Source organism: Anabrus simplex, chromosome 2 (assembly GCF_040414725.1).
Source record: "Anabrus simplex isolate iqAnaSimp1 chromosome 2, ASM4041472v1, whole genome shotgun sequence".
NCBI classification, from domain to species: domain Eukaryota; kingdom Metazoa; phylum Arthropoda; class Insecta; order Orthoptera; family Tettigoniidae; genus Anabrus; species Anabrus simplex.
Window position 1 is genome coordinate 339,931,988 of NC_090266.1, and position 13,108 is coordinate 339,945,095.

General features: G+C 43.6%; 1 protein-coding gene across 1 annotated transcript in view; it reads left to right on the forward strand.

The window, feature by feature from the left end:
• Window positions 1-6,687: 6,687 nt before the first annotated feature.
• The window catches only part of LOC136862813 (GDP-fucose transporter 1), a 108,397-nt gene continuing 101,976 nt past the window's right edge, over window positions 6,688-13,108 (forward strand). Inside the window, exon 1 of the mRNA XM_067139073.2 lies at window positions 6,688-6,957. Coding sequence (XP_066995174.2) covers window positions 6,875-6,957 — 83 coding nt within the window. The 5' untranslated portion in view covers window positions 6,688-6,874. The remainder of the gene's footprint in view (window positions 6,958-13,108) is intronic.

Here is a 13,108-nt window from a genome sequence, read left to right on the forward strand (position 1 = left end):
GCAACGTTGGCCATGTTGCCAAAATCTGTGCAAAGCTACCACCATTTAGGTATGACAGACCAACTGTTTGGTTCGCTCAGGTTGAGACTCAATTCAGGCTCGCAGGCATCACGGCTGACCAGACTAAATTTGATAATGTACACTGACTGACAGAGCAAATGCAACACCAAGAAGGAGTGGTTCGAAAGGGATGAAAGTTGGGGGAAAAACAGAGACGGCACGGACGAATAATTGATGTTTATTTCAAACCGATATGCAGGTTACACAATGCGCACGGCATCGACTCAGTAGGATGTAGGACCACCGCGAGCGGCGATGCACGCAGAAACACGTCGAGGTACAGAGTCAAAAAGAGTGCGGATGGTGTCCTGAGGGATGGTTCTCCATTCTCTGTCAACCATTTGCCACAGTTGGTCGTCCGTACGAGGCTGGGGCAGCGTTTGCAAACGGCGTCCAATGAGATCCCACACGTGTTCGATTGGTGAGAGATCCGGAGAGTACGCTGGCCACGGAAGCATCTGTACACCTCGTAGAGCCTGTTGGGAGATGCGAGCAGTGTGTGGGCGGGCATTATCCTGCTGAAACAGAGCATTGGGCAGCTCCTGAAGGTACGGGAGTGCCACCGGCCGCAGCACATGCTGCATGTAGCGGTGGGCATTTAACCTACCTTGAATACGCACTAGAGGTGACGTGGAATCATACGCAATAGCGCCCCAAACCATGATGCCGTGTTGTCTAGCGGTAGGGCGCTCCACAGTTACTGCCGGATTTGACCTTTCTCCACGCCGACGCCACACTCGTCTGCGGTGACTATCACTGACAGAACAGAAGCGTGACTCATCGGAGAACACGACGTTCCGCCATTCCCTCATCCAAGTCGCTCTAGCCCGGCACCATGCCAGGCGTGCACGTCTATGCTGTGGAGTCAAAGGTAGTCTTCTGAGCGGACGCCGGGAGTGCAGGCCTCCTTCAACCAATCGACGGGAAATTGTTCTGGTCGATATTGGAACAGCCAGGGTGTCTTGCACATGCTGAAGAATGGCAGTTGACGTGGCGTGCGGGGCTGCCACCGCTTGGCGGCGGATGCGCCGATCCTCGCGTGCTGACGTCACTCGGGCTGCGCCTGGACCCCTCGCACGTGCCACATGTCCCTGCGCCAACCATCTTCGCCACAGGCGCTGCACCGTGGACACATCCCTATGGGTATCGGCTGCGATTTGACGAAGCGACCAACCTGCCCTTCTCAGTCCGATCACCATACCCCTCGTAAAGTCGTCTGTCTGCTGGAAATGCCTCCGTTGACGTCGGCCTGGCATTCTTAGCTATACACGTGTCCTGTGGCACACGACAACACGTTCTACAATGACTGTCGGCTGAGAAATCACGGTACGAAGTGGGCCATTCGCCAACGCCGTGTCCCATTTATCGTTCGCTACGTGCGCAGCACAGCGGCGCATTTCACATCATGAGCATACCTCAGTGACGTCAGTCTACCCTGCAATTGGCATAAAGTTCTGACCACTCCTTCTTGGTGTTGCATTTGCTCTGTCAGTCAGTGTAATTTCACAGCTTGACACCAAGGTTGTAGCCGAGGTAGAAGACATTGTCATTAACCCCCCCTGCCACAGGACGTTACGGAAAACTAAAATCTGATCTAGTCCGTCACCTTTCCGTATCCGAAGGGCAAGGAGTTCGCCAAATTCTTGGTGACGAAAAACTCGGTGATGGAAACCATCACAGTTTTTACGTCACTTAAAGTCATTAGCCGGTAGCTCACTTCATGACGAAACTATATTAAAACAACTTTTCATGCGTCGACTACCACAGCACTTGCAGGCTATATTAGCGGCCCAGTTAATGCCTCTAGCTGATATAGCAGAGCTCGCAGACAAGATCTTGGACCTTTCACCTACTGTCACACCACCATATAGCCACTTAGCCGTACATGCTATAGCTGCGCCGAACACTTTAGCTGCCCAGATGGAGGAATTGACACCTAAAGTCGATGCCCTGGCCCGTAACCTGCCCGAGGCAGGAGTCACAGTAAGAGGAGATCTAAAATCCGTGACCGTTCCCTTACGCCACAGAGCCGGCTTTGTTGGTACCACAAAATGTTCCAAGATAAAGCTGTAAAATGTACTAGTCCCTGTTTCTGGCAGGTGGAAAACGGAACTAACAGCCAGTGAAGACGTCAACTGTCTGTTCTACATCGGGCCGCCGTCTGTTCATTTTTGATCAGAATACCAAAGCAAAATTTCTGATTGACACTGGATCTGACCTTTGCTGTTTCCCGCGTAAGCGTCTGCGAAGCACTTGCAAACCTTCTGGGTATGAGCTGAGCGCTGCAAACGGTAGTACAATCAGGATATATGGTAGCCTTCCCATGAACCTCAACCTTCGTTTACGTCGTGACTTTCGCTGACAATTTGTCATTGCTGATGTTAGCACAGCCATCATTGCTTCTGATTATCTGGCTTACTATAACTTACTCCCTGACTGCCGTAACAGATGCCTCCTCGACGGCACCACCGGCCTAAACGTTAAGGCATCTGTAGCCTCTATCGAACAGGCCAGCGTAAAAACTCACCTTTCAGCATGTTGCTCGCTGAGTTTCATTCCATTACTCGCCAGCCTGGGATCCAACGTGATATTAAACACAATACTGTACTTTACATTAGGACAACCGAAGGCCCACCCGTCTCTTGTCGACCTCGTCGTCTAGGACCTCAAAAATTGCAGATAGCGAAGAAAATACGAGGACATGGTAAGGTGCGGTACAGCGAGACCTTCTAATAGTCCCTGGTCCTCACCCTTGAACCTTGCACCAAAGCGGGACAACTCATGGCGTCCATGTGGCGATTACCGGGCATTGAATGCAAGAACAATACCCGACCGCTACCCGGTACGACATATAGGAGATTTTTGCCATAACATTGCTGGGTCAATCATTTTCAGTACGTTTGACCCTATCAAGGCCTACCAACAGATTCCAATTCACCCCAGTGACATTTGCAAAACAGCCATAACAACACCTTTTGGGCTGTTTGAATTTCCTTATATGTCATTTGGGTTACGAAATGCTGGACAAACCTTCCAGCGTTTTATGGATGAGGTCACTAGGGATCTAAACTCCTGTTTACCGTATATTGACGATATCCTGGTGTTTTCCCGGGATGCTGAAGAGCATATGCACCATCTCCGCGTACTTTTCCGGTGATTAGCTGATTATGGTGTAGTCATAAATCCATCCAAGTGCGTATTAGGTGCAAGTGAGGTAACCTTCTTGGGATATCGGTTCTTAAAGGACGGTACAAAAGCTCCACCAGAGATAATCCAGTCTCTCCTGGAATACCCTCTACCGAAGACTGTCCATTGCCTCCGCCGGTTCCTGGGCATGGCCAACTTCTACAGACGTTTCCTACCACACGCGGCTGAATTGCAGGCGCCGTTGGTGAACGTCCTAGCCAATTCTAAGCTTAAGGGTTCTAAACCTGTCCCCTGGACTCCGGAATTGCAACGTGCTTTCCACGAATGCAAAGAAAGCCTAGCGCAAACCACTCAACTCGCTCATACATTGCCACACGCGTCTCTAGGTCTCTTTACCGATGCATCAAATACTCAAGTTGGAGCATGTCTGCAACAGAAAGTTGGACACCATTGGCAGCCCCTAGCATTTTTCTGTAAGAAGCTTTCAGCGCGTCAAACAACATGGCCGGCCTATTACAGGGAACTGTTAGCTGTGTATGAGGCTGTCCAGTATTTCCGCTATATATTGGAAGCACAACACTACACCATATACACGGACCACAAGCCTCTGCTTTATGCATTTTCTCAACGCAGAGAAAAACTACCCCCAGCCCAACTTAATCAGCTGTCCTTCATATCCCAGTTCACGACTGATATTCAGCATATAAAGGGAGCAGATAACGTTGTCGCCGATACAATGACTCGTGTTGAAGCCATCTCACTAGAAGATGACTACGCTGCGCTGGCTCGATCCCAAGCGGACAATGACGAACTCAAAGCCTTATTGCATGGTGGTACGTCGCTGACATTAGTAAAAGTAACCCTCCCGGGCACCACGACTACCATTATATGCGATACATCAACAGGAAAACCCCGTCCGTTCCTGACACTTCCTTTTCGACGCAAGTTCTTTGACAAGCTCTATAACTTAAGCCACCCAGGCGTTCGAGCCACCTCTCGTCTAGTCTCAGATAGATTTGTTTGGCCATCTATTCAGAAAGACACTCGTGCCTGGACTCGTGCTTGTTTGCTGTGTCAACGCAATAAAGTGACGAGGCAAAATATATCTCCTTTGGGGAATTTCGGAGCACCAATAGGCCGTTTCAGGCTATAATTACCCCCTCACTCCTGTTGACAGATTTACTTGCTGGCCAGAGGCATGACCCATGCGCACACTCATTCAAGTTTTCCGCACAAAAACAAACTAATTCTCTGCTACCAACCCTCACAAATTGCCCATCACTGCCGAAGTAACAGCCGATACCCTAATAAGTGGCTGGATCTCCCGATTTGGTCTCCCTATTTGTATAACTACTGACCAAGGAAGACAATTCGAGTCTACACTGTTTCGCAGACTTATGACACAATTTGGTACAACGAAAATCCGTACAACCATTTACCACCCATCCGCTAACGGCATGGTGGAGCGTCTTCATAGACAGTTAAAAGCTTCGCTGATGTGTCACATGAAACATGCAACCCCTAGTGTTACTTGGCATGCGTGCGGTTCTAAAGGAATATCTGAAAGCTTCCCTCGCCGAACTATTTTTTGGGGAGCCTCTACCCCTCCCTGGAGAAATGGTTACTTCTTCGCCCAGTTCTTCTACTCCAATTGACCCTTCTGATTTTGTAAATCACCTAAGGAAGGTAATGGCCGAACAAAGACCTGTTCCTGCCTCCGGCCATAGTCAAGAGAAAGTATTCGTCTTCAAAGATTTGACAACTGCCTCCCATGTTTTCCTGAGAGTTGACCATGTGAAGCCTCCTTTGCAACCCCTATACTCTGGTCCTTACTCTGTAGTCAGCCGTAATGAGAAGACTTTGACGCTAATGATTGGAAACTAGGAAGCAGTATTGAGTACAGACCGTGTGAAACCTGCATACATAGAAACAAACCTTGCTGTTCCTACCCGCACCAACACACTTGACACATCTGCTACCCCCATTTCGTCCAGTCAACCTTTCACTTCTTTTACACCTGACTTACCTGATGCGTCATCACTACCCAGAAAGTACACAACACGATCAGGACGAAGAGTTCGCTTTGCCCGTCCATTTGATTTATGAACTTTCCTTCTCCGTGGGGTGGGTGGGTGGGTGATGTGGCGGCATTGGGAAGATTGAACTCGCCCCACATACAGAACGCACCCTTGTGCACGATGCAACATTGCATCAGGGTATCGCTTCCTAAACTAGCGTCATTCGGCGGCGTGGAGTCAGCATAAGCATCACGTCTCTTTGTGTCTCGTTGGTGTAATCAATGTAACCTACGGTATCTCACATGCAAAGGTGTACTAAAACTGTATGTGGTGTAAATAAACCTATTATCCCTGAGGGCTGATTTATTTATGGACGATGTGGAGCCGCCTACACCCAATATTCCATATTACTATTAATAAAAATAATGCTATTTCATCTAATATATATAAGCGCTGATCAATGAAAACGGTTTTTGATATGGGGAAGAAAGCAACGGGAAACTGCCTCACTAATCATATCCCTAGTACGCCTCTTCAGTGATGCCTAGGCTCTCTATGACCTCTGCTGGTGGAGCTGTGGAGGATCAAACCAGCCTTCGGGCTGAATACCCAACATACACATTGGATATGGGAGGACTGCTGAGTTCTGCGAGAGTAAAATCCCACGAACCGCCACTGCGTCCTACTTCTCAAATACTTAATAGTTTTCACTATTCATTTCGCAAAAAGTTAAAGCCAGATATTTGGCGTTTTTACTACAAAAGAAAAAGACGGGAACATATTTACACACTTTCTCTTTACGCCAACAAAATAAGCGCTTTCTTTCTCTTTATAAATCCTCTTTGTACATGCCATGAGATCTTCAGGCGGCGGAGTGCATGCATTCATGCTGTGCCTGTTAAAATGCGATTCAGGGAAAGTTGTCACACTTATCATTTCCATTCGTCGTGGTTTTGATAATACACTGAAATAGCGTATAGAGTTCGATACATTGACCAATCCAATATACTGTATTTTATGTCTTGCAATTGAGTAATATCTGCGCTTGTATGAAAATATGTCACTTGTAACCTCTTCCTATTTATCTGCCGAATATTATACCTACCTGTAATTGCCTGACGAACACGAAAGTCCGACTGGATTTTTTTTTTTTTTTAACCTCGTAAAACAGTAATTTGGGATGAATATTATCTACTCTCTCCTGATAATGTTCGCTATATAATTCTATGTTTGAGATAAAGAAATGTAAATTGCAGCTTTTATAGCTGAGTGTAAACCACGTACCGGTACCGGTAATCGTGGCATTCTGCTAAAGTTATATCAAACACTTTCAGCATAAGAGTGTTATCAGTCATGTCAAATGTACCATTAGATGTACCGGTACCTGGAATGCTGTCGTCAGAATACTTAATCTGCGTATAAAACTTTGCTGAAGTGTAAATAATGTGCTGGCGATAATCTCTAGTTCTTCGGACTGATTATCTCCATTGAGAATATGAGAACTTCATCCCAACTATTTATCTAATCGTGTTTCCTCCACTGGAATAACAGTGAATCTTATTAGACCACGTTTCCTGGGTTGATAAAGCCAGTCATTTGTGTATGACGCTGGTAATGAGCTCCAGGAATTCTTACCCCATTTCTTTAACATGGTTGATATTCCTGTCGGAAAGATGCAAGAAGGACTATTTGTCAAATATATACACATAGGAGGCGTTGTCGCTACATATTGGTGAGTTTATTATTATTATTTTTATTATCGCGTCGTTGCTACTTATTTGCGAGATTATTATCATTAAATTGTTGCTCATAGGGTTGGTTGGTGAATGCAGTTCAATGAACTTGGCAGACTGATATCAAATTGCAACTTCTGTCTCTGTGAGGAAAGCAACGAGCTGTTGAGGATCCAACTAGCCTTCGGGCTGAATAGCCTTCTCAACTTCTTCTTCTTCTTATTCTTCTTCTTCTTCTTCTTCTTCTTCTTCTTCTTCTTCTTCTTCTTCTTCTTCTTATTATTATTATTATTATTATTATTATTATTATTATTATTATTATTATTATTATTATTATTATCAAGTTGACATTGTAACTGAAGTGTCAGTTGTAAAATAACTTCCAGCCTGAGAAATGGAAACAGAGAAAAAGGCACTTGTGGGGAGAATAGAGTGGTTTTTGAATGAAACTGGACTAAGACAAGGGAGTGTTCTTTCACCACTGTTAGTCATAATGTGTATGGACGAAATTGTGAAGGAGGCAAAGGTAAAATATAGGGACAGGGAGCTGAAAGTAATATTGTTTGCAGATAATACTGTGGTGTGGGGAGCAAACAGAGTGGAAGTACAAGGGCAGCTTGACATATTAAGTGAGATTATAGAAAATTATGGAATGAAAATCAGTGTAGAAAAGAGCAAGACAATAGTGTTGACTAGAGGGAAAACGGAAGGGAATTATAAAAGTAAAGGGACAAAAGCATGGAAATATAGAGGGTATTAAGTACTTGGGAAGGGAGCTGTTGCAGGAAGCAGGGCTGGACATGGAGATCAGTAAAAGAATTCAATAAGGAAGTGCATTCTTTCAGAGTGTAAGTAGCCTGCTGTAGAGGAAGTACCATACATGGGTGCCCATATGACAGTTTGTAGGGGGGGGCCTAGACCTGGGGGTTCGTAGTATTTTTAATATTTTGGAAGATAAATGGCGACTTGTATTCTGCGGTAGAATAATCCACGGTATACCCTGCCTATTGGGGAGAGATAGTAATACCACTTCTACGTAATACTGACTTTTAAATCATTTTCTTGAAAGGAAAACACCTGACTATGTTAGATTTTGGCCTTTCCCTGAGAGCTAGAGGGGAGAATAAAATCCAGGCCAGTGAAATGTTTTTAAGAAGTATGATAGGAAAGGAAGGAAATAGGAGTGGAAAAGCTTTTTGACAGAATAGAGAGGGAAAACTTAGATGATTGGATATTTTAAGAAGATGGAAGAGGAAAGGATGCCAGAGTGGATGATCTAGACCCTGATAATAGGAGGGAGGGCAAGAGGGAGACCCAGACTAAGGTGTTAGAAAACGATGAAGAATAGTATAATTAGAAGAAACCTGGATTGGAACACAGTTATAAAGGAACAATGGTGGTCAGATTAACATCCCAACTTGGCAAGAGCTTGATGAGGGAAATGGATGATGATGTGAGAATGGTAATTAGTCTCTCGTTCATCACTGCCCCAGATGCAATAATCCATGCGATTTAGGTTAGGTGGGTTAGGTGACCACGTGTGCTGGTGCAGAGTTCTAGTGAAACACATACGACGTTCCATTGCGAACATTGTCAGCTGTCTCCGGCATCTCATTGTAACCAGCACCATTCACCTAAGGGTCCATGGAAGGAAGTGGGATGGCATGATGTACACTTGACTACTCACTACCATTAAAACCATCACAATAGAGGAAACTTGGTGTGCATACCATGAGAGGCATCACATAACCAGTTGTCAATTTGTCTGTTCATCTTTTGATATTGATAGAATATTTTCATGAAAAACAGAGTAGACCAGGTTCTTCCAGGTGTTTTAAGTTGTTCAGTAATGGCTTTGCTCGGAGCAGCTATTGTTCTTGTGTGTATGCCAGCATGATCTGATCTTTCCTCATATAGCATACAACATATAGAATGTCCTCATGCATCACAGTACGTATTGTGGCCTCCAGCACCTTGAGATCTCTGGCAATGGTCCTCACAGATGTTCAGGGGTTCTCATTGATAATGTTCTGCACCTGCTGTATGAACTGTGGTGTCCTCATACTGTCTGAATGCTGTAAATGCTTTTTGCATTTGGCTACATGCAGGAAATCCCTGCCAGAGGCTTCTAGCTCCTTCTGAACTTTGTACAAAAATGACCAGGTGATTTTCAAAAACCGCATAATCTCAACATCTTTAAGCTCTGCGTGTATTGCAACAATCACACCAGTAGTATCTCCTGTGACAGTATTGGCTAGTAACAAGAACATAAGGGGATATGTCCTGAGTACTTAATATAGTAATGTCATGGATACTGCTATTACATCTGGCACATACCATGACATGTCATTTTCAAACTCTGTGGTTTCATTATGTACACGAAATGAAGCAGCATTGGGACACACATGATGCAAGCTCTATCGGAGGCAAAAGAAACTGCCCTCCATCCAATAGGAACACAGGAAATGGTTGCATTTAGAGACTGACGTATGTGTCCTTTTAATTTTTCTATACAAGTAAGAATACTTCTAGGGGCAGGTTGGTGGGTCCCTGGCAAGCAAAAAGGACGGATCTCTCCTCTCAGCTACTTTAGGTATCATTTCACATCATTTTTGCATGATTTTCTCCTTCCTAAAAATTCCTCCTTGCTAGTAAAGGATAACCAAAAGATGAAAGTACAGCAGTTAATTTGCACATAACTGCTGGCACACAATTACATAACCTCATATAATTTATGCACACTTTATTCTGTAGAAAGCTTGGGATTTTGCTACAGAGCATACACAGATTGTAATCAAAATTATGGAAACACACCGAGCAATTTGCCTATGCAGTTTGGGTCACGTAGCTGTCAGCTTATATTTGGAAATTGTGGGTTTGCGTACCACTGTCACTAGCCCTGGAAATTGTTTTCCATGGTTTCCCATTTTTACATCAGGCAAATACTGGGGTTGGAACTTTATTAAGGTGATATTACAGGATGGGAGATCTATCATGAACCAAACAGGCGCAGAGGGGAAGGTACTTGCCTGCTTGCACACCTGGGTTCAACTGTACAGACGTGCTAGATAGAGGAATGAGGGAAGGAACCACATGTGTTCCTTAAATGTAACAGACGTACTGTCATATGTCACATGTAGTGGAACTACGGCAAATCACTGTGCTATTTTCGCTAATGTGATGGACTTAACATTACTCTTGTCACCAGTATTGCCGATATTGCTTGCCACTATGAAAATAACAGTAGGACAGCATTCAACAAAATTTCATAGAAATATTGGAAGACTCCATCAAGAAAATAACTTGCGTTTCATGTTGGCTCTGATGGGCTGAGTAGCTCAGAAGGTAAATTGCTTGCTCTCTGAGCTTAAAGTGGCAGGTTTGATCCTGGCTCAGTCGGGTGGTATTTGAAGATGCTTATGCCTGATGTCTGTAGCTTTTCTGTTAAAAAACTCCCACAGGACAAAATTCGGCATCGAGGTCTCGGTGTCTCCAAAAAACGTGAAAGTAGTTAGTGGTATGTTATACCCACAGCATTGTTGTTGTTGTTGTTGTTGTTGTTATTATTATTATTATTATTATTATTATTATTATTATTATTATTATTATTATTATTATTATTATTATTATTATTATTATTATTATTATTCTACATGAAAGGGAAAAAAAAAAAAAGCACATCCAGCATTCAGGTTTTGTAGACCCAAGAAACAAAACATGCCACTGGTGAGAGCATCATAATTTCTTCTGTATGCTAAGGAGGAAGTCTTAGAATGGAGCAAGAAGAGCATAATTACTTTACGTTTTAAAATCAGGTCTGTTTTCATGAGTGCAATCGGTGAATATAGTTCCGGTCTGTATATTTTCGGGTGGAAAAGAAATTTCATGTGTCGAAAGCCAGTCAACCGTATGTGCTTTTTTGGATGAGAAATTTGATGACAGGTTAGTGAACTTTGTGGTAAGGAACATTATCAATTGCTAAGATAGATTCAGGGAGAAGGTTTGATATTCATTTATATTTTAGCCACTTTTCATTATTCATAAAGTTTATATTGCCATGGTAATCTCCAGACTTCATGCCCGATTTTAATATGAGGAGAGCTTTGGGGAGAAAACCCTCCTTCCCACTGCATGAACAATGATTGGTTGCTAGCCCTCAGAAAATGGAGTTAGAAGACCCATGTTCTGATTATCACTCCTCGCGTGTTCCGTAATGTGTGATTGATGAACATACGTCGTACCCATGTATGTTACTCATCATCCATCATTTCTGTATGATGCTAAGGATTGTAAATACTTCTCAAAAATCATCCAAGTCTGTTTAAGTTCTCTTTCATAGTCTTCTTTTATTGGGAGTTCTAAATGACTTTCCCTCTTGGAAATACTTCTTTTTCTACGTCAAAATTCTCATAATACTACTGACTGAAATGCCCGTAGCCTAGGATACATGCTGTTGAATTAAATATGCAGATTCTTAACTGGTTTCTTATTTCAAATATTGTACAAATTACACTTTATTCTCATACTCTGCCTATAAAGAACTAACACGACTGCTACACTTGGCTTCCATTACTGCTACACATTCCACATTCCATGGAGGTATATCAACACTCCACTTCCTTTTTAACCCCCTCCCCTTCTCCAATCCTCCCATTGAGGCCTTGTGTTACTGCAAATTTACTGGTAGTTGTTTGGTTTTTACGTCATCTTCTGACCAGTAGCTTCCTTCCCTCTCCTAGCCTTGTCCTATTCCATTGTCACCATAAGACATGTCTGTGATGTGCGACATAAATCAAATAGAAAAATAAAAACGCCTTTTCCAGAACACATCATTTTTATGAGGTGGTGACACTGATTGTTGGTGTGCTGTGACTGTTGATAGGTATTGCAGTGAAGGACCTTAGTCTGTATTATGCTAGGTAGTTTAGCATGTATTTGTATGTGTAATTGCCCAGAATTGGGTGAGGCAAAATGGGAGAGGGTTAGGGTCACACAGCTGTGAGCTTGCATTTGGGAGATTGTGGGTTCGAACCCCACTGTTGGCAGCTCTGAAGTTGGTTTTCCATGGTTTCCCATTTTTGCACCAGGCAAATAATTTTTTTTTTTTTTTGGCGAGGTAGTGTGAAAAATCTTTCATAAGACGCTTGTGAGGGTCCACACTCAACGAGTGTGTGGAGATTCTTACCCACTAAAAACCACACACTTTTTTCCCCACGACGTTTGTCTCCACCCAGGAACCGCTCTCGCATTACTTCAGGACGGTGTCGTGCTTAATGCATCTTGTGCTTCTTCCTTCTTCTGCTTTACTGTCTGTTGTAATCATCCAGATCCTTCTTCTTCTGACACAGAATATTTTCTACGTAGACTGCCACCTTAACCCAGGACTTTTGACTTTGCAGCATTACTGACACAATGCCTTCTGGCGTCAATTCTCCCTGCGTAACATCTAAGCATCTTCTTTGTGGCAGTCAATGGACACGCACAAAGAAAGTATGTAATGCATTGTCGATGTCACCGCAGTATATGCACACTGGGTTAGTTGCTAGTCCTAGTCTGTGGAGAAATTTCCAAAAGTATCCACACCTGTCAAGAACTGTGTGAGATAGTAGTTCAATTCACCATGATTTTGGCTAACCCATACACCCAGAGGAGGTATCAGAGTTTTCATCCATTTCTCTCTAGAATCGTCTTCCCATCTCGTTTGCCATTGTTGCAATCTGCAACTACGAACCAAAGCCTTTGCCCGTCTCCTTCCTAGCTCTCCTTGTGTGAGCCAAATTTCTTGTCTTTCAAAAGCCAACAAGTCAATAGGAGCTACTGCTATTAATACTATAATCGCTGGTTCTGATACTGTACGATATGTGCATGCAATTCGTAAAGCTGCTCTCCGTTGTACAGCTGCAATTCTTGTGCGATACTTTGCAATTTTTAACGATTCAGCCCAAATTTCTGAACTGTATAGAAGTATCGATTTGACATTCGACGTGAGAAGCCGCCTTTTACTAGATTTCGGCCCCTTGATATTTCCCAGGAGTCTACTCAGTGCAGTCATGGTTTTTGCTGCCTTATCTGTTACCCGTTGAATGTGGTCCCAAAATGTAAGCTTAGTATCAATTGTTACACCAAGGTATTTTTTGTTCCTAGTTGTTT